This window comes from Eleutherodactylus coqui, chromosome 5, assembly GCF_035609145.1.
Source record: "Eleutherodactylus coqui strain aEleCoq1 chromosome 5, aEleCoq1.hap1, whole genome shotgun sequence".
NCBI classification, from domain to species: Eukaryota; Metazoa; Chordata; class Amphibia; order Anura; family Eleutherodactylidae; genus Eleutherodactylus; species Eleutherodactylus coqui.
Window position 1 is genome coordinate 200,178,079 of NC_089841.1, and position 23,076 is coordinate 200,201,154.

The following is a 23,076-nucleotide window of genomic DNA, read 5'->3' on the forward strand; positions in this document are numbered from 1 at the left end:
CTTTTAAATTACAGATGTTCGCTGGAAGTACCAGCCATCACCTTATTTTTGGGTGATCCTTGTAATAAAACAGGATTGATCAAATGGGTCAACTCCTTTTAACCCTTTCCAATCCAATTTGTATCCTGGTTTTCCTAGAGGGCTTACTCTTTTTCTGCTGTTATACAATGGCGCTATCTGCTGGCTAAAGCCAGTACTGCATGAGGTGACACGTTGGATAGGCTCCGACAGCAGAGAGGCTGGCAATATACAGTAAGAGAACCCTGACGGATGTCTTCCAACATCGGAGCTGTACAGCCTTAAATCATAATGTCTTTAGACGTCAGACAGTGGATTGGAAAAGGTTAATAAGGAGGTTTGAAATCGTCACCCACTTTTTCCATGCCACCCAGTAAATAACGATAGTAAACTAAATTTATTGATTCTCACAGGCTATTAAAGAATCATCAGAAAACAATCTTTCTTATAATTCTAATTCTGCTCTTTCTTTCTAGGAGAATGTTTGCAGATCTTGAGGAGATCATTGAAAGAAAATAACCGACAAGTTTTGGAAATCCTCAAGACAGAGTTAGGCTGCTTCCACACCACATTGGGGCTCAGTTCGGGGGTTTCTGTCTTTCTGCTTCATTTTCGCAGGAGAGAAGCTGAAACAAAACAGAGAAAAACATCAGTTTTTCTCTTCATTGATTTCAATCGGACTTCAAAAAACCGGAAACTAAATGAAAAGGCTTCTGTTTGCTTCCGTTCTGTTTATGCTTTTGGGTCTTTTTTGGATGGGAAAACAGTGCAGTCTGCAGCGTTATTTTACCATTAAAAAAAACAAAACTAATCTGACGGAAGGGAAGCAAACATAAGCCTCTCTGCTTGCTTTCTGTTTTTTGAATCCCCATTGGGAAAATGTAGAAAAATGCTGATATGTTTTTTTCCGTTTTATTTTAGTTTCTCTCTTCCAAAAACGGAGCAGAGAGGCGGGAAGCCTGAACTGACCCCAACGCAGGTGTGAATGCGGCCTTACTGAGGCTGTGATCTGTATTGTATAATAAATACATCCAAACAAACGTAGTGGACTGTTTTTGTACTTTTTAGTTTTCCTGTGAAAACATGTAAAAATGTAATTTTTGTTATGTCCATCTTGTAGTGTCTTTTCCTATTTTCTGCACAAATACAGAGGAAAATAGAACAAGCTGTGTACTTTTTTGCATGACAGAATTGTGCATGCAAAATACGCCCCTTGTGAACAAATCCTTTGAAATCAATGGGTTCTATTCACTGCGAATTGCGCACACATTTTTGTGCACACAGATATGTGCGCAAATACGGATGCGTCAATCCGGCCTTATATTTCCATTGCCACTAATATTCCCAGGGTTTCACACTAATAAACATTAAAGGGGTTGTCCAGTTTTAAATTATTGATGACCTATCAGCATAGGTCATCAATAGTTGATTGGAGGGGGTCCGCTGCTAGGGACCCTCACTGTTTGACTGTTTGCTGGGGCACTGTGTAGGCAGCTGGAAGCAGTTTTGGTATTGCAGGTGCTGTTCCCATTAAATTGGCAATAGCAGCCTGGGGCGCTGAAAAGTCAATGCAGCCGCCTATTTTGGCTTTGTATGCAGTGGCAAGGGCCCAGCAAACAGCTGATCAGTGAGGGTGCCTAGTGGTGGACCCCTGCCTATCAACTATTGTATAAGTAGTTCAAAACTGGACAGTCCCTTTAATTTTTCATCTGCCTTGGTTGAGCACTTTCACGCGGTGCAGATGGTCAGTATTTTATATCTGCATTTTAAGACAAAAGCAAGACTGGAACTTAAAAATAAAAAGTATCGTGGAAAAATTTGCTTACTCTAATTTTTGAGCCCTTTTGGTTTTGCTTAAAAGTATGTATGCAAAAAGACATGCAGGACCCATATATATAGCATGTAACTACATATTCTGTACATAGTCCTGCATCTCCCACCCTGACAGTATGCTGTGAAAGGTATTCTATTCATTTCCAATAAAAGAGGTTGCATAAAAGAAATTTGCACTGCGTGAAAGTGGCATTAGTAATATTTTTACATTTATTGCCCTGCTCACTAACTACACTCCAGCAAAGAAAAACCTACAGTACAAAAAAAATCCAGCACCTAGAAGAAGTTGTCTTTTTGCTGCAAAACTCTGCATGCAGTTACATCTCAGGCAGATATACAAATGATTAGATTTGCATTGTGATTAGATGAACGGTCTTGTCACCTGAGACCCTAAAAGTAGTCCCCCCCCCTTGGCCTATATAAAGGCTCTCGGAGGCTCCTTGTGTGTAGTGGACCTCTTCTTCCCCTTGTGTAGAGCTTGTTGACCACTAGACGCTTCTACAGTGCAATCAAAGAGATTATGCCCCTTTAGCAGAGTCTGAGAGGGGCGCATTATTGGAATGCGAGAAGCTGGATGGTCGTGTTGATGAATTGTCCGCCACCTGGGCTGTTTTGTCTAGACTGTTAGGATATGTTGGGACCAGTGGATGCATGAGGGCTTGCTCCCAAGGCGGCAAGGCTCAGGAAGTCCTCAACAGACCAGCAGTAGAGAGGATGGTCTAATGGTCTAGCAGCTCCAACTGTTTTGTTGCCTACCATACAGAAACAGGTGGCACCATCATAACAGGCCCGTATCTGTCTGAACCATTTCCAGGCACTCGGCTGAAGGACGTTTGTTCTGACAGTGTCCATTATGTGTTCTGCCTTTGAAATCCACCAACCGTCACCTTCATTTGCAGTGGTGTCGTGAACGATGAAACTGGACTGCTACGAAATGGAACCAGGTTGTCTTTAGCGACAAATCTAGGTTTTGCTTGGGCACTGACGATGTCCATATTTGTGTTTGTAGATCTAGGGCGGGCTCAATTCTGCCTTTGCTGTGTAGCGGCACACTGCCCCCCTGCTGGTGTGATGGTCTAGGGGCCCAACTTATACAACAGTCAGTCACCCCTAGTAGTGGTACGAGGGACAATGACAGCTCAGCGATATGTTCAGGACATCCTGTAGCCACAAGTGTTCCTCTTATGGCGGCTTCCAGGGGGCATTTCCCAGCAGGATAATGCTTGGCCGCACACACAAGGGGGTCACAGGAATGTCCCCACAACATTGTCACACTTCTGTGGCTGCCCGGTCACCAAATTTATTACAAATACAACATGCATGAGACCATCTGGGATGCCAACTTTGACAGCCTATGAGTTTGCACAATCTAGAAGCTCAGTTAAAGCAAATGTGAACCAATATGCTGCAGGGTACCATATGAAACCTGTATGCCTCCATTCCTGCCTGTATCACATCTTGTATCCAAGCTGGACTTGGTACAACAGGGTACTAGAGCCTCCATGCCCACCCATATCGCATCTTGTATCCAAGCTTGAGTTGGTGCAACAGGGTACTAGAGCCTCCATGCCCAGCCGTATCACATCTTGTATCCAAGCTAGACACGATACAATAGTGTACTAGAGCCTCTATACCCGTCTGTATTGCATCTAGTATCCAAGCTATAGGAAGTACAACAGGGTACTAGAGCCTCCATGCCCACCCATAACACATCTTGTATCCGTGCAAGAGGTGGCCCAACAGGGTACTAGAGCCTCCCTCCAAGGGGTAAGTTTTCCACAAAAAAATGATCCTTTTGCTCTGATGTATATCAACATTACGTAGAAAGTTACACTTGATTCCGACAACTCCTTGTAGGTGCTTGATTATTTTTTTTGACAATGAGTACTTTTGGGCATTCTTCTTATATATACTACTTGTGTTTAAACGATTGTATCTGCTGTATATTCATCTATACAATAAATCTACTGGGTCAAATACCTGTGTTCAGCGGTGCTCATATTAACCTCATAATAATAGTGTTTATATTAATACTAGTAAATTACATATCACCTTCTGTCTTGTAGGAGGCACAATGAGAAGTGTAATCGAACTGCTAACCAGGGCTAAAGTCTATTATATTAAAGAAAACCTGTTTGCTGTAAGATGATGCTGGCCATACACGAGGCTGTGATGGTTGAACGGCCCTAGTCCTCCCATAGCAGTAAAAGTCCTAGTCCTCCCATAGTAGTGACAGCCCTAGTCCTCCCATAGTAGTGACAGCCCTAGTCCTCCCATAGTAGTGACAGCCCTAGTCCTCCCATAGTAGTGACAGCCCTAGTCCTCCCATAGTAGTGACAGCCCTAGTCCTCCCATAATAGTGACAGCCCTAGTCCTCCCATAATAGTGACAGCCCTAGTCCTCCCATAATAGTGACAGCCCTAGTCCTTCTATAGTAGTGACAGCCCTAGTCCTCCCATAGTAGTGACAGCCCTAGTCCTCCCATAATAGTGACAGCCCTAGTCCTCCCATAATAGTGACAGCCCTAGTCCTCCCATAGTAGTGACAGCCCTAGTCCTTCTATAGTAGTGACAGCCCTAGTCCTCCAATAGCAGTGACAGCCCTAGTCCTCCCATAGTAGTGACAGCCCTAGTCCTGCTATAGTGGAGAGAACCAAGTATCCCCAAACATTGACATTTTTAGTGCACCGCATATTAGTGACAGCCAATGTCTTCATAGCTGTGACAACAAATTTGCCTCCCACAGCAGTGACAGCCACAGTCCCTCCTCATTATCGCTGACAGAAGCCCCCTTTAGTGGCAATTACTACTCTCCATTAGTGCTAGCCACAGTTCCCTCACTTATCGGCACCAGCCACAATGCCCCCTATTACTACCACCAGCCAAAGGGTCATCCATTAATACATCTGCATGAGAACAACGTGACTGTTTTTTGTAAATTGCATCTTTCAGTACCATTGGGGCACAGTAAGGCTCCAATGGTAATGCGAAAGTAAAGTGCATGACTGTAACAAAACGCTGTTTACTATAGTTAGGAAGGGGAATTATCTGAGATGAAATAGTCCTGGACTTAAAAAAAAAATTAAAAAAAAACTTTTAGAACTGAGCAATAATTCTCAGCCAGGAAAAGTATAAAAAATATAATTACGGTCGATGATGGAACAGTTCACTTATAATGTGAGTGGCAGCGTTCTACCATCTGAAGCGCTTCTTCCTCCTTCCCTTCACACCTGCTACACTCCTCTCTCAAATTCCATATGCATGGACCCCATATAGGCAATAAAGATAAAACATTAAGAAAAATTAGGGAGCAAGTTCACAGGAATTCAGCAAGGATCCTGGTACAATGGTTTATATGCCGTTATATAGATGAGGCCAGCAGGATCGTATGCCCTACTTGACACATCAAAACCTATCAACTAATATTTTTTTCAGCTATAAAAGATCCAACTTTACCATCAGATCAATAAAGTGCTAATTTATTAAAACTTAGTACATAAAATATTAAACCATAGGAACTCAGCTTATCTCTGGACAGGTCACTTCTATTTTATTCATCCATTAACCTTTTCAAACATGCCGCCTCCTCCCATGCCCCTTCATGTGATACCGGAAATGATGTACTACTCCTGAAACCTCTCTCTGTGATCACCGGTGATATCCTCCACTAGTAACTCGGCTCCAAAACCTAGAAGTCAAATCCGTAATGTGAAACTCTTCCATTCCTTACATTATTAACTTAGCAGAACTTGTGCTATAATGTGAAAATACTCTATGCTGCTCTATAACTATGAGGACTTTTTATAACTTACTTCGATTTAACCCTTTGCAATCCAATTTTGGATTTAGGGTTTCCTAGGGGGCTTTCTATTTCTGCTATTATACTGCCATCTGCTGGCTAGAGCCAGTTCTGCTGTATGTGACATGCTGGAGAAGCCTCCGACAACAGAGCGGCTAGTAATCTACAGTAAGAAAACCCTGCCAGACGTCTTTTGACATCGGAGCTGTACAGCTTTCAATCAGAATGTCTTTAGATGTCAGACAGTGGATTGGAAAGGGTTAATCCAATTACCTGATGGAATATACCCTTTAGGTGATTTGGTAGTATTAGGGTGCCTACCCACTTGTGATTTTTTTTCCTGTGATGTTTTGCGTTTTTTCTCAAGAGCAATTAGTATAGAATGTGTTCTTGTCCATCTGGGTTTTTTTTTCCATTTCGTGGGGTTTTTTCACATAGGAACTGTCAGTTGCATATGTCTCCTTATTTTTCTCTTAATGCACCCATGATTGTCAATGGAGGGGTGCAAAAAACGCGCAAAAACCCCTGCGAAAAACGCGCAAAAAATGCATGGAAAACGCGCAGAAAACGCAAGTGGGTAGGCGCCCTTAGAGAGAATGTATCACGTCTACGTTTGCTTTTACTAACTGAAACTAATTTTTGGGAAATTTATTTTCATTTTCTGACTTTTTTTTGTTTTTTCTGTGGAATATTATTGAGGAAGCCCCCATAATATGACTTAGAGGCAGCTGCTGACTTCTTGCTTCTTTTTTTCAAACTCCTGCGCTTTGGCGCGGAGTTTGAATTATTGGCGAAGCAGTGAATACGGAATCATACAGAAATGTAAGTAATACATTGTTCTTTATAAGTCTACTGGGATGTAGTGTGAGGGCTTTGTTTGAGAAGATAAATATCTTTACCTCTTGTTCACACATAACTCCTTTACTGACCAATTCCTGAAAAGAGACATTGAAAACTTCCCTGTGTGAACAATATGTTTAGGATGACATCATGTTGTTATATGAAAAGACAGATATGTCAATCAACCCCGTCCCAATTGGTTGATTTGGCCAATTTTGAGCTACTGTGCACTTATATGGCCAACTTTAAGTATGGGCTACTGATCCAGCTAATGTCCTATATACAAGCAATTCACACCTGAAAAGAACCTACTGATAAATTTTTTAAAAAGAAAAACAATATATTTTAAAGGGATCGTCCAGCTACTGGACAACATTTCTGCAATAGCTCCACTTGTCTTAAAATAACAAACAGAGCATTACCTACCCATCCTCTGCCACGGGGATCTAACGATGTTTTCTTGCCGTCCTCCCGGTGATTCTTGTGGAAGATGACGTCAGCGGAAATCACATGACTGCTGCAGCCTATTAGAGGCTGCAGTGTCACCACCTGTTCTTCTGGCATCAGAGCTAACATTCTAGGCACCATGATGCCAAGAGTTTAGAACAGAGACACTGCAGCCTCTGATTGGCTACAGTAATCAGGTGACTTCCGCTGACATCATCTATCACAACAACCATCAGGAGGATGTTGGGCAGCATCATTGGATCCCCGTGGCAGAGGATAGGTAGGTGCTGCTCTATTTGTTATTCTAAGACAGTTGAAGCTATTGCAGAAATATTGTCCAGTAACCGGACAACCCATTAAAGGGTATCCCGACAATTCAGAATGAAAGTTACTTGCTTCATAAGGCAATAACATGTCATTTTGCCTGTTTTAGAAGCTGCAGAGATGTTGCTTTACCTGCGGTCTCCTGCTTAGTTCTCCATTGGTACCCAATGGTTATGACCTGTGTGCTCTGCCGGTTTACTGGTCAGGCATGCTCAGTGTGACGGCACAGTTTGTACAGTTGTGTTGTGCACTTTTCAGTAACTAGCAATGGGGCATTGTGTGTCGTTTTTGCACTCCCCAGCTGTCATTTTAAATAACAATGTGGAAATGTGAAGCTGGCTAGAACGCAGAGGTGGCGCAGGTTGGTTTTAGTTTGATGGAAGTTTGGAATAATGGCAATAAGTGGAAATGATATGGAAATTTAGAACATTTTGCCCAGTCTCCGGAATACCTCTTTAATCAGTTATAAAAGTGGAATCTGTGTTTATGTGCCCTTGATCTAAGGTGACAAGGAAATGTCTATGTGTTGAACAAAAAAAAAAAGAAAACTAGGATTTTTTTCAACATATATAAATACGTATTTGGGCTGTTTTAATAATATTTAAGAATATATAAAATAATGACTATTTGTTAATGTTTTCCATTGTAGAGAAGCTTTCAGCAGAGTATGTGAAGCTGTCCCAGGCACCAAAGGAGTATTCAAGAAAAGAAAGGTAGTTATTTATCTTTACCTTCTTCAGAAAATGTTACATTTTACCCCTGGTTTTGTATTTAGTATATGCCCACCGGTCCGGCTCGATCTCAGGGCTCTTTCACATGAGTGTATATTGGCTGCCTTTTTCAGAGCCGGACAATATACGCTGTGATGTGAAGTGTAAAAACTTGTGAACGGGTGCACAAATCTAATGTTTGTCCACCCATTCAGACGGCATGAGCCCCAGCACTTATTAGCTGAGGCCGCCATGCACCTTCCCTCCCCCTCGCTGGCTCCCCTCCTCTCTCCTCCCCTCTGGTTGGACCTCTGGCTGACTATTACAATGTTAGGGGGTGGGATGGGGAGGAGGTAAGCGCTGCCCCGTCCCACCTCCTCACATTGCTGGCTGCGGACAAGGGGCGGGGAGGGGACCCTTTTGCACTGAACGGTAATTGATAATTTGTCCATCATTCAGTTTCTGCAGGCATAAAAGTAGAATGACGATTGGCTCGTGTAAACAGGCAGTCATTCATCTATGAATGACTGCCTGTTCACTGTGAATGGAGGTGGGCTGCCAGGGCGATCTCTAGTGATTATCATTCGAATGATTGTTGACCCTTAGTAAAATAACTTGTTACAGGAAATGCTCCTTTCCCCCCTTATCAGACACTTCTCTTCCTCCTCCTGCACTGATCATTCACTGTGAATTCATTGCTACAATCCATACACTGGAGACCCAAAGCAGACAGATTTTCTTATTCTTAGGCTCCATTCACAGTGGGGGGTTTGGTTGTGGTAAGAACCAAACCAAAAAGTGCATTCTTGAAACCATATGTATTTTTATAATGTTTGTAGAAAAATGTGGCAAAAAATCTTTAAAAAAATAACCGTTCTGGTTACTATGGCAACAAGGCTAGTTTTTCTATTAATTAGTTTTCCGAAATGAGGCCCATCAATATTAAAGGTATGGGAAACCTCCACTAGTCTCACTCAGCTGATATTGCTGGGAGAAGCCTTGGACAGTTAGATATTCCATTGCACCGATTGCTTTAGGGGAAATTCAGTATCATATGGCATCCACTCATAATATGAATGGCCATCGATGTGATAATACTTGGATGGCTGGAGTCTGCTACAGGCAAAGCGCTCTTAAAAAGAGCTTTCCATAGAAGGCGAATAGGCCATATAGACAGAGACAGCCCTTTTATTTACAACTCCCCATTATTTGTCAGCTGTTACTCTTCCACTATGACATGTAGGGCTAACCGGGCACGGGGACAATAGTAGACTGTCCATGCGTATGGGCCATGAACAGAAATAATTTCATATTGTTTTGTGAGAAGACTCTATTAGCATACATTGTAACACAAACTCTATGAAAAATATAATATCCCATTGCCTATAGGTAATGCTGTAATAGTATATTATGCTATAAAGCCGAATCTGAATAAATACATGGAATGAGGGCCATCTGGTAACACTTGTATTACTCACAAAGCTGATGAATCCTGGCATGATTTAAAGTGAGATTCGTGACTCATACTATGCAAATCCAAGGCACAGAGAATAAATTTGTTGGCAGTGAGATTATATCACTTTCTTAATCTTGTGTGAAGATGCAGGTATAAATAGTAAATTACCGCACTGTTCAGATGTCTTTGATAAGCTTCATTTTTTATATATGCAGATTTTAAATTTAATCTTTGAGTAGCCTTTGTTATTTACTAAGACCATATTTAATATATATACAACCGCAAGACCAGAAAATACTCCGTAGATCCAGTACTTGCCATACATTATAATATACAGTACTGTGCAAAGATTTTAGGCAGGTGGGGGAAAATGCTGCGAAGTAAGAATGCTTCCAAAAGTAGAAGTGTTAATAGTTTGTTTTTTGTCAAATAACACAATGAAAAGTGAATTAACAAAACAGAAATGTAAATCAAATCGATATTTGGTGTGGTCATCCTTTGCCTTCAAAACAGCATCAATTCTTCTAGGTTCACTTGCACACAGTCAGGGGGGTTGTAGGAATATAGTCAGGTGTATGATAAACCAATTATACCAAACAGGTGGTAATGATCGTCATTTTCATATGTAGGTTAAAATACTGAAACAGCTGTGTGACAGGCTTAATAGTGAGTGAGGCACAGCCAAACACTGCAGCAAAGGTGAGGTTGTGGAAGACCGTTTTATGTCACGTCATACACCATGGCAAGACTAAGCACAGCAGCAGGACACAAGGCAGCTATACTGTATTAGCAAGGTATATAGTTTTATGGGAAAAGATTTAGTATAACTTGTATTCTATTCATTTATATCTCTGCACACTCTAAGCTGAACAGTCCAATGGGCGGAGCTATTAGTGATTGACAGCTACACCTCTATTAGAACAAAGCGTGCACGTTCCAATGGGGTCAAGACCAAAAAATGTATCTGAACTTGCTTGAGAAGGAGGAGATCCCCCTTATAGAAGGATAGGGTAACTCTCCTCCCTGAGGTCCCAAAGTGGCTGCTAAGGAAGAAATCCACGTCCTCCAGGGATGAATGATTTCACTAGAAACTTTAATCCACGCATAGTGGTAAAAGGTCACAGCATGCAAATAATACGAAAACATGCAATGCGTTTCGAAGCAAAACAAGCTCCTTTCTCAAGCACAATCTGGGGGTTAGTTGAGGATGGGATTTGTTGGGGGGTTTCTCTTTGTTATGCATGTGCTGCTCTCCACCATTGTGGATTTCATGAGAGGTTAAGAAGAACACATCAAGGAGTTACCCCCTAGTAATTTCTTTGTCGTCTATTCAAGGAGCTGTCCGTTCCTCTTTTCAAGTTATACCTGTATGTACAGTCATTCACACATAGCTGTCAATCACTGATAGCTCCGCCCATTGGACTGTTCAGCTCAGAATGTGCAGAGATATAAATGAATAAAATACAAGTTATACTGAATCTGTCCCCATAAAACTATACATACAATCTGCTCAGCTCCTCCTGCTCTATAACATGATGCCTGAAGTCTGGACAGCATGATTAAACTTGCAGACTCCCTTGAATGGTGTCCTCAATACTGAGTAACACAGGCATATACTTATCCATCATGCAATACTATCAGGGAGGCATCTTATTGGCTCCAAATGTATTCTGCAACAGAACAACCCCCCAAACATACAACAAATGTCATTAACAACTATCTTCAGTGTAAAGAAGAACAAGGAGTCCTGGAAGTGATGAGCCCTGATCTGAACATCATCCAGTCTGTCTAGGATTACATAAGAGACAGAAGGATTTGAGCAAGCTGACATCTATAGAAGATCTGTGGTTAGTTCTCCAAGATGTTTGGAACAACCTTCCTGCCGAGTTCCTTCAAATACTGTGTACAAGTGTATCTAGAAGAATTGGTGCTCTCTTGAAGTCGGCAAAGGGCGGTCACACCAGTGTCAGAGGAAAACGGAGTACCAGGAGTAACTTTTAACACTTCTGTTTTTTAAAGCATTCTTACTTTGCAGCATTTTTTTCCACACCTGTCTAAACTTTTGCACAGTACCATACAACTATACAATATTGGTAATGATTATCTGAGTAATTAAATTAAATACCAGAGGGGTGTATACGCTGGCATAATAATAAAGCCGGTGGGCTGCAGTGAAATGTCACATGATCTGCTGCACTCCTACAGAATACAGACATCTTACTTAAATGACCTATGGTTTTGGTCAGGTTTTTATGTTAAACATATTTTTTAAAAATAGTTTTTCTTCCCATGTCATTTTCTACATTATATTTAAAAACTCACCCGGTCAACTATACTTTTGGAAAGCCCAATTTTTAGTTGTCATCTCGTTATCATTGTAACAAATTGCATATAAGTTGACTGGGTTTTTCTATGATGCGGAATAAGGAGACATGGGAACAAAAATACTGGTATTTCTGTCTAACTCCAAAATCAGCAATAACGTCATGTTAATACTGCCAACCATTGTCTGCAATGTAGAGTCCATTAACGATACTGCCCAAAAGGTATGTTAGCGATAGTCTTTTGGAGAAGATACTCCACTAACTTGGCCCTGTCCACAGTAACCGGCCCCTTGTGAGCCGTACAGTCCGTGAAGCAATTGTTCCTATTAGTATGCACACACTAGCTAGTCAGAGACCGGTCTCTTACTCGTCTAGCAGCTGTATCCCATTTGATGTGTAGCTCAAGTGAATCTTCCTCGCAAGCTTCATAGCAGTGGGGACTAATACCTCATTACTACCCCCCTGGATAGTTACTAGGAGTCCCTGTCAGTGGTGGGCAAGCAGCTCCTGAACTTTTTATTATTGAGAGTGGAGGGGTTGGGATTATATTTCCTGCACTCTTTGTCTGCTGTCCATCCAATCCACCACTTCTCATCCAGTATTTTTGGCTGTCCCAGAGGACCGCTGCAATTTTCTAATTGGCTAACTGCACACTGTGATGATTTGACCAGCACTGCCCAATCAGAGAGCAGGTATAGTGGATTAGTAGTCTAGCACTACCCCAATGCACTATAGGGATTAGATAGTGTGAAGATTGTGTCGACTATCTTGGACAGCCAAAATGGGGTCTTAAACCAGCAAATCGGATGTATGGCTGGGAAGAACAGCAGCAGGTAATATACCACTTGCCCTCTCTGGTCCTGGGAGAGAATTTTGTCACAAAACTGGAGAATCGATTTAATACCAGCAGGCTTTTGACATGTGCAGTACAGTATGTGCGCTAATGATTCATGAAATTGTAGTTCGCTAAAAAATCGTTTTGCCTTAATGAAAATATCTAGTATTAAGGACAGTTGGAGAAAAACATGAATAGGACCAATGTGCAACAACCATTGCTTTCTACTTTTCTTAAGCAAGTCTGTTTGTCTTTGTTTAGCCAGCAAATAAAATCCTTTCTAGCATCCTTGGAAAGAGCAACCTCCAGTTCGCAGGAATGTGTATAACGCTGAATATATCTACAACCAGCTTAAATATGATGACTCCAGACTCAAAACAGGTATGATCATATCACCATATTCTGGAAAGAATCCCTTTTAGGTTACGGCAGATAATGTAAGTCTTTGCTACTTATTGTAACCACATCCATTTAACTTCGTGATCGAGTCGTGTCATCTATCAAACAAATATAAATATAAACTAAATATTAGACTACTAGAATATAGATTAATGATGCGCAATATACTATAGTATAGTTAAATCCTAATAAAATAGATATAAAAGGGATTTACAGACATTTACTATTGATGACCTATTCTCAGGAAACGTAATTAATAGTTGATCGGCGCAGGTCCTCCTCCTGGGATTTTTGACAATCATTTGATCCTCCAGCCTCCTGTCAGTGCAGCCGAGCGGAGCATCCACATTGGAGTTGGAGCCAGAAGTGTAATGGAAGACTTTGCTAAGTCTTCCATTAAGTGTAATGGATGCCTTATATTACTTTTCCGTCTTCTCATTACAGAAGGAGTACAAGTGTAGTAGAAGGCATTGCGCCCATTGAAATCAATGGGCGTGAGGCCTTCTGTTACACGTCCGGCTCTGACCCCAAAACAGACACCTGGCTTGACTGCAGTGACTGTAGGCCGGAGGATGATCAGTGGGGATTCCGAATGGCGGAACGGCACCAATCAACTATTGTTGACTTATCCTGAGGCTAGGTCATCATGGTAAATGCCTGGAAAACCCCTTTAACCTAACATCTGGCAGCTTGGTTATGCTTAGAATTTGGAATCTTATCAAACCTGATGTGGAAGACTGAGATGTAATCGATTTAGAAGAACCAAAATTGGGTTAAGCGTATTAGATTTCGAGCTGCTTACTTGTTTTTCTGGATCTCTTGCGTTTTCTACATACCATAGTTTGGTTGACCAAGAAGTATTATAAGACAGGCAGGCAGGTTATTTTGCTTTGTTAAAAATTGAAGGCATATAAGGAAAAATGTGGTTCTCATCAACCAGGTGAAGAAGACTATGAAGCCCTACTAAATAAGAAAGTAGTTATTCCTGTTAGATATTTTACAACAGGTAGGAACTATTAGGGGTTGATCCAGGGATTAGTCTGATTGCCATTAGGGAGTCGGGAAGGAATTTTTACCCCAAAAGGGCTAATTGGCTCCTGCCTCTTGAGGTTTTTTGCCTTCCTCTGGATCAACAACACAGGAGGATAACAGGCTGGACTAGATGGACATTGTCTTCATTCGGCTTTACATACTATGTTACTATGTTAACACAGATACCAGTTAAGTGTCCCATAACTACAAATGGATGTTTCAGATTTGAACAATACCTTTCTAAGTAGTTGATGCATGGAGTTCCCTGTGGCCTCCATCCATCAACATTGACAATTGTCATATTATGTCTGAAAGGCTCCCATTTAGAGTCATATACGTTGTGTAACCCAACATGTTGTATTATTTCAGAATGTTTGAATGACTGTTCATGTAAATGCAGAATTACTGTTAAAGTCCAGTTTTAGATTCCTTGACTTTGGGGAAGTCTTCAAAGAGAAGCAACTTTTTCCAGCAATGTATGATATTTAGCTGGTTAGTTAGTGGCCCCTATGCCTTGCAGAAAGCTTGCAGGCATTGTATTCCTAAAGCAAATCAAATCAATGAATGAACATGGAATGCCTCTGCAGAATGTAAGTGTTGGCTGAGGCTGGCAGCAGTTGCCAAAGCAACAGTTTGAAATACATTTGTCATGGAAAAGAATACATGGCAGAAAGCCCAAGTATCGGTGTCTGCGATAAACATACACAGTGAAGACATGCATTGACTAACGTATTAACAAAGAAGGATGGAGACGTGAAACAATGACTGAATGGCGCATATCATTATAAAGCATAATCGTCATTTTAATGTATAGAATAGACAATTACAAGAATTTTTGCAATATGTTTCCCCAGCCTTTTCTATGCATTTTTACCAGAAAACCACCTATTCAGCTATGATAAGCTGCTGCTAGGGAAATCCATCCTCAGCCAGCTGCATAGCTGACTATAGAGCTCCCTTCTTCCCTGTGCCTGCAGTCATCTGCAGTACAAGCACAGCAGATTACATAGAAAAGTATATTAATACAGTAAATGATTGCCTTTTATTTTAATAATTTAAATACGGATTTCCCCCAAAGTTTAGTTGTAAAATGCTCATGCATCCTCTGTCCCCGGGCACTATGTGAGGAGAACCTGCCTCTTGGGGCTTTTTGCCTTCCTCTGGATCAACAAGGAGGTTGAAACAGGCTGAACTAGATGGACATTGTCTTCATTCAACCTAACATACTATGAGAAGCTGTCCTGTGCAGCAGACGGCTTCTCCTCTTTACATCGCACATGCCCCTGTCTCAGTGTATTGAGTGTCATACCCACAACACAATGCACCAAGACACTAGTAGGTGCCAGGAATCTTAAATCTGTGAATGGACCGCAGCATAAAGGAGTTTTTCTAAGACTAGGAAAAAAATTTATGGGCATGGAATGGCATAGAATAAAAAATAAACACTACTCACCTGTTAAATGGCCATCTGCTCTAGCACAGTGACCCCAGTCATGGCAGCCCTGGTCCTGGAAACTTTTGCAGCAATCACTGGCTTTACTGTTGTTCATGGCAGTATCCTCTCTAAAGTCAATGACTAGCTGGAGCAGTCACATGAACATTGACTGGCACCAGAGTGGTCGTGACCATGGCGGCTGTGCTGTATCAGGGAGGAGAGCATTTAATAGGTGATAATACTTATTCATTTATATGATAGCATTCCCGGATCATATTTTTCTTATTTTAGTCTTGAAAAACTTTTTGAAAACTCCCTTTTGGTCCTGGAAAACCCCCTTAGGTACACTAGCCAATAGACATTATTCTTATTGTGTTCTTAATATGCAAAAATGAATTGTTTTATGCATTTGAAAATACATATGGATCAGTCTTTATAATTTTCTGTTTGTTCATTTGCAGATCATAGCAAATCATCATATGCAGTCCATTTCCTTTGCATCGGGTGGGGACCCAGTAAGTACTAAAATTTTTTTGTTTTATGTAATAACTCGCCCAAAAGAGAAATGCCAGCAGACGTTTGGATTGATTCCTAGCACCCCTTACCTAGCTTGTGTGATAGCAGTGATCCCCTATTCCCCTCAATAAGTAATGTAACAAAAAAATGTGCCCCTGCGCTACTTGCTTGAAAACCCGTTCAAAATCACATAAAAGAAAAACCTCAATTATACCAAAAAGAGGTTTAATACTGATAAAAAGGAAAAGGTAGCAAGCCTCTTTTCACAAACTAAACGAAACAAAACAATCCATAAAAATGCATTATAGGGATAAACAAGGGGTTATTGAGAGTCCTGATGAATGATAGGATCTGATTCCATCAGACCAATACTCAATCCCCTAAATTTTGGATGTTGAATATGACTATAAAAAAGGGGTTAGAGAGTCTTGATGGGTAAAAAATCTAAGTCCATCAGACCAATACTCAGTCCCCTCAATTTGAGATGTTGAACATGAATATGTAAATAAAGGGCTGATAGCCTCCACATAATAAAGTGTGTGTGGGTCTGTCATAACCCTATACCAGCTATTCGCAAGGAAACAGTATGGCTGAGTAATGAATGAATGCAATGACATACTATGCAGTAGTTTAATACAGCGCCATTAGTTGTAATCACAGCGCTGAACACTGATATAGATGGCTTGGGATATGTCCTACCGTGTTTCCCCGAAAGTAAGACAGTGTCTTACTTTCTTTTTATCCCCAAAAGCCAGACTATGTCTTACTTTCGGGGTATGTCTTATAATAAAAAAAAATCAGTACTCACCTCCCCCGGCGTTCTGTCGCGCTCCGGCAGGATGTCGCTCGTTCCTCGTCCCCGGCGCAGCATTGCTTTCTGAATGCGGGGGTTGAAATCCCCGCCTCCAGAAAGCTAATACACACGCTGTCAGCCAGTTACAGCCATTCAATGACAGCATTGAATGGCTGTGATTGGCTGAAGGCGCACGTGGCTTCAGCCAATCACACTATTCAATGACATCATTGAATGGGTGTGATTGGCTGAAGCCACGTGCGCCTTCAGCCAATCACAGCCATTCAATGATGTCATTGAATAGTGTGATTGGCTGAAGCCACGTGCGCCTTCAGCCAATCACAGCCATTCTGTAACTGGCTGACGGCGTGTGTATTAGCTTTCTGGAAGCGGGGATTTCAAGCCCCCGCATTCAGAAAGCAATGCTGCGCCGGGGACGAGGACCGAGCGACATCCTGCCGGAGCGCGACAGAACGCCGGGGGAGGTGAGTAATGATTTTTTTTTTCTACGGTATGTCTTACTTTCGGGGTACGGCTTACATTGGCCGACCCCCCTGACACCCCCGATACGTCTTACAATCGGGGGTGTCTTACTATCGGGGGAACACGGTATTAGATATCAGAAGCTGACTGTAATAACGTTGATATCAGTGTGTTAAAGGACACAGGTGTCTGGTCTATACTACGCTACAGTCTTTGACCAAATCACTGGTGGAGTGAACATACAGAATAATCGGTGACTGATAATCTGCTGTTCACTAGATAAACCCAAGATGGTGAACAGAGCCTTTATTTACGAAATAGAAGAATAAAAGTAATAAAGGAATTTTTCTTGTTCCAACGCAACTAAGTTGAGTGTGGGGTATCTTCTATTTCCAAATTCACAGTGAGCGTAAAACATCAGGACATAAACATAACAAAGAAATAACAATATATCAGTGTTACCCTAGAAAATAAAAAAGAGGCACACAATTCACGAGTTTGATCCCGCACGTTTTTTAATTTTATTTGAATAAAAGTTATATTTTAGTAATCATTGGTTCCCTTCGGTGAGACACATCTACCAATAGGTAATATTATATAGATCATCCAAAATGCTGAGTAGGAGGCTTCAAAATCAGAGATGCAAGTATAAAGCACATGAAAGGCTGCAGACTTTGCCATATGCTACAGTATATATGGCACAGACACGAGTAAGCTCCAGTACATATCAGAGAAGGACAGAGATCTATGAAAATGTCCATAGAACGCTCCCTTATTTAGTTGCTACTTACATTTTCTTTTCTGCTTTACATTCACTTATTATTATTCACTCTTTAGTCTTTTCCGTCATGGAAGCGTATAGCTCTTCTAGTGCAATCTCATGTATATTTGGTATCTTTATGCCCAGGGGGTTGAGAAGATTATTTAATGGTATGAATTAGGCTCAATTCACATCACTATAGTATTCTGTTGGCATGTAAGGTATCCTAGGAAAATCTTCTTAGGCCTCATTCAGACAGCTATATTTTCCATCTGTTTGCTGTCTGAGTATTTCCCAGACATCACATGGATCCATTATAACTAGAGATGAGCGAACGTACTCGGATAAGCACTACTCGTCCGAGTAATGTGCCTTATCCGAGTACCGCTGTACTCGTGCTGAAAGATTCGGGGCGCTCCGCTGCTGACAGGTGAGTCGCAGCGGGGAGCGGGGCAGAGCGGGCGGGAGAGAAGGAGAGAAAGATCTCCCCTCCGTTCCTCCCCGCTCTCCCCTGCAGCTCCCCAGCGCGTCCCGAATCTTTCAGGACGAGCGGGGAGGTACTCGGATAAAGCACATTACTCGGACGAGTAGTGCTTATCCGAGTACGTTCGCTCATCTCTAATTATAACCTATTAGGTTATTTAAACTAATAGTAAGTCACTGCTTACAGAAGTCACACCTCTGTTCATTTTTGCTTTACACTGTACTACATGTTGATGTTAGGTCTGTGGGTGTGTTACAGACAGAGAGCAGGATTTGCAGTTTTCTGTGTACAGTCTATAGCAGCACAGCAGCCAGGCTCCTCCCACTAGTCCTGAGTTCAAAGGCACCTACCGCAGAGGGGGAAAATGGGTAAAAAAAAAAGATAAAAGCCGCATAAGTCCAGAAATAGGGTTATTCCTAATGGAGGCTTATTTTCACAAGTTGTTGGAAAAGTTAGGTGAGCTTTAATAAAATTCATTTAGCCAATTGTAACCCAAAATAGTATCATTTAAAAGTACAACTCATTCTGCAAAATGAAGCCCTCATATGGCTACATAAAAAAAAAAATTTTGCCTGTCAGAAGACAGCGATGAAAAATGTAGAAATTCCTGCGGTCCAGACAAATTAGACCTGGGGGTTAAACCATAACCCAATCAAATGCAAAAAAAGTCAAAGCTATTCAAATAAACTACAAAAAAATAAATCTGCAACTTTCTTTTCTTTGTCTACTAGGATGCTACAGATTATGTTGCTTATGTGGCAAAAGATCCTGTTAATCGTCGAGGTAAGATCTAATAGGATTAATTAGCATTATTATGAATGTAAGGACGGCTTCACACAGACATATTTGTGAGCGCAAAATTTGAGTGTGCATTAGACAGAGAATAGAACCCATAATGGGATGCGCAAAATACAGTGTAAAACCGCAGGGAAAAGAACACATCTGGTCCTCACTAGGCTTAATATCCTTTTAAGTCATGGCAGGGGGGGCCCGCACCCATGTTAACATGCCATGCGTGCACAGAAAAGTGCAGTTAAAAGTGCTGATACGTGCACAAATCTACCTTGTTCATAGCACATGTACATTGTGCTGCAGCATATGCAATCGCACATATGCTCATGTGAAGCTGCTCTGAGGGCTCTTTCCCGTGAGTGTAGGCATTTTTACGTGCACCCGTTCAGACGGCATGGGCCCCGGCGCATATACGCCGAGGACGCACTGCCGTTGCCTCCCCCCCCTTGCTGGCTTACCTCCTCTCTCCTTCCCTCCGACCTTTTTCAATGGGAGTGGGTGGGACGGTGGCGAAGCTAAGCACCTTCCCCTTGTCTGCAGGCAGCAATAGGAGGGGGCCCCCATCGTTCCCCCTCCCATTGCTAACAGCCGGAGGGGAGGAGAGAGGAGGAAAGAAGAGGAAGAAAGTTTAGCAGTCATGCTGCCAAACTCCCTCCCACCTCCCTTCTCCCGGCGCTGTCATGGGCTCCCATAGGAGTCTATGCAGCAGTCGACATATTCTGAGCAGAATGATAGTTCCAGGACTATCTTTGCTGCCCGGCGTAAAAGCACCTGGCGCTATATTGGCCGTCCGGGGACTTTCACGCCGCGGGAATACGCCTGTGTGATCTGATGCAGTGGAATCCAATGCATCAGATGGGGGTGTATATCGGCCGGCCGTGAAAACGGCAGCTTATATACACTCGTGTGAATGAAGCCCGAGAGAGATAATACAGGCACACTATTAATCCATCTTTTTATGTTCCTTTCAGCTTGTCATATTCTGGAATGCAGTGATGGACTGGCTCAAGATGTCATCAGTACTATCGGCCAAGCATTTGAACTCCGATTTAAACAGTATTTGCAGTGTCCTTCTAAGATGCCGGCATTTCCTGACAGGTGATTTTAAGTCACAGCACATATCCTTACTATTGTACTTTTCTTGATTAAAGCTAGTAGTGACACTCGTAATAGAACTAAACACACTTTACAGCATTCATCAATGTGATGTTACAGTTATTCAAAACTAGCGTACCCGTCGCGCGTTGCTGCGAAGACAGACATACATACATACATTCGTTTTTATATATCTAGATGACGGCAGCAGCGACCACTGAGGTTTTGTAGGCCGCTGCTTCCCCCTTACAGGCTGAATAAAATAGCCGTTGTGTGGAACATCCAATTTATCCGGCTGCTGTGGCTTCTTGGGAAGATAGCCTAGTACATGTTTGCCCACTTCCAACTCCAATGGAGACTGACTGTAAATGGCTGGCGTGCTCTAGTATTTATGGTTTCAAGCTGTACGTGTCATTGCATACAGTCTATCTATCTATCTATCTATCTATCTATCTATCTATCTATCTATCAGGGTTATTGCATACAGTCTATCTATCTATCTATCTATCTATCTATGACATCAGGAAATGAGAGAATTAGATTCCGTACGTAAAATTTGAACGCTAATTCTTTGGCGCTTTGAATTGAATAATCGAGTTGGGACCCATTAACTTTTCCTATTTATGACATAATCAATGCTCGTGCCAAATTTTAAGTTTCTATGACATTGGGAAGTGAGAGAATTAAGTTGGGATGAGACATAAGGCCTTGCCCATAAGCATTCCCCAACCTCCAAGAACTGAACCTACCTACCTGAATGAGATTTTGTAGGCCGCTGCTTCCCCCTTGCGGGCTGAATAAAATAGCCGTTGGGTGGAACATACAATTTATCCGGCTGCTGTGGCTTCTTAGGAAGATATCCTAGTACTTGTTTACCCACTTCCAACTCCAATGGTAATTGGCAGGCGTGCTCTAGTGGTTCCAAGCTGTACGTGTCATAATACAGCCTTAATGACATCACAATGCAGCTTTATAGAACATGTTGGGGCATGTTCAAGGGCGTCCGATGTTGATGACATCAGTGATGACATCACAATAGCAGGTGGCTTACTTATTCGATCTACGTGGGGGGGGCGTAACTTTCGACGACGCTCGCGCGCCATTTATCGTAGGATATTTGTACTATGCCTATAATCTTCCCAGGAGTGTACTTAACAACTTCCCAAAGTTTCATGGCGATCGGATGAATGGTGTAGTAGCGCATAAAGGACAAACAGACACGCACGCACGCAGACACGCACGCACGCACGCACGCAGACAGACATACATTCAATTTTATATATATAGATTGTGTACAAGGTTTAATCAGACAATTACATTAATAACAGTGCACTATGATTTATATTTAGTGTAGCGGATAATACTTTTCTCAAAATCGGCCCTACTTTGTTACTGGACCTCTTTGGGAATGTGTGTGGCTGTATGTAATCAAAATACTAACCACCACCTGTCTGTGAGTGAGTTACATGTGATGATATCACGATCATGTGATCAGTCAACGGGCATCTGAGCTCCGCCCCTGATCACATGACTGACGTCATCGCAAGTCCTTCATCCCTGTGCACTAAATGAGGGATTTCATGTTATCAGTCATTGGGGCTCCTCACGGCTGCTGTCCGGTTCTGCTGGTTTAGCACCCATGATGACGTCACCATCATGTGTTCAGGGGCGGAGCTCAGAGCCTGGGAGACTGATCACATGACGGTGACATCATCACAGGTACTGTAAGCACACGGTTGCTGTCCGGCTCTGCTGGTTTAGCAATTGTGACCAACTCTTATCCCTCTCACTATATTGTATTAGTAAGTGGTGCATTGTGCCACCAGAAACACTGGTACTATAATTTCCTAATAATTACTAGTATATGTATACACTGGACTATTAACTTTAATTTCTATAAGCAAAGCAGCATACTTGTCTACATTTATATTAATCACAAAAATGTATTTTATTTGTCAGAATGCAAAGCTTAGATGACCCATTATGGCCAGAAGAAGATGGGACCACAACAGAACCACAATATTACAACAGTATTCCCAATAAAATGCCCCCTCCAGGAGGGATTATTGATGAGAGATTAAGAACTCAGCATCCAAATCAAGGAGATAATTCACAGGTATATTCCATAACCCCATGAAGTCGTCTGATGGGATTAGGGGGTTGTATTTTTTTTCTGAGTATGAAGTTTCCAAATAGGTTTCAGCAAATTGGTCTGTTTTTTATGGGTCATATCTTACGGTAGTGACGTATATTGGAGTTTACTTCTCTAGAAGCAATGCTGGAAAATACCTCCATAATACGGCATGTGATAGACCAAGACAACTCCGTTCACTTATCATTCGGTTTAAACGGCAATCGTTCAGCCCCTCGCATTCACTTATATAGCGATAGTGAATATGAAAAACTGAACGATTCTAAACAATTCTTGTTTGAGCAAGCCAGTATGATTAATGAAGTTTCTCCTCTGTTGGCCGAAGTTTTAAGCAGTAGTGAGGACTATGGAATTTACTTTGTGGGGGTAGAGAAAGACAGTATTAATTTGTAGGGGTACAAAGTCGGTGCTATTTCTTTGTGAGAACACAGAGTTGACATTATAAAAGGGCACTATTACTGTGAGGCAGGAAGGAGGCAATATTTCCTGTGGTGGTTATTATGGGGAAATTATTACTGTGTCTCCACTAGTACTGTACTATTTTAATAGA

The 23,076-nt window shown here is 41.8% G+C and overlaps 1 protein-coding gene across 1 annotated transcript in view; it reads left to right on the plus strand.

Moving 5' to 3' along the window:
- Positions 1-23,076, plus strand: part of SHC3 (SHC adaptor protein 3) — a 94,831-nt gene that overhangs the window by 58,289 nt on the left and 13,466 nt on the right. Inside the window, exons 3-8 of the mRNA XM_066604059.1 lie at positions 7,910-7,973; positions 12,847-12,966; positions 15,913-15,966; positions 19,219-19,270; positions 20,251-20,377; positions 22,334-22,490. Coding sequence (XP_066460156.1) covers positions 7,910-7,973; positions 12,847-12,966; positions 15,913-15,966; positions 19,219-19,270; positions 20,251-20,377; positions 22,334-22,490 — 574 coding nt within the window. The remainder of the gene's footprint in view (positions 1-7,909; positions 7,974-12,846; positions 12,967-15,912; positions 15,967-19,218; positions 19,271-20,250; positions 20,378-22,333; positions 22,491-23,076) is intronic.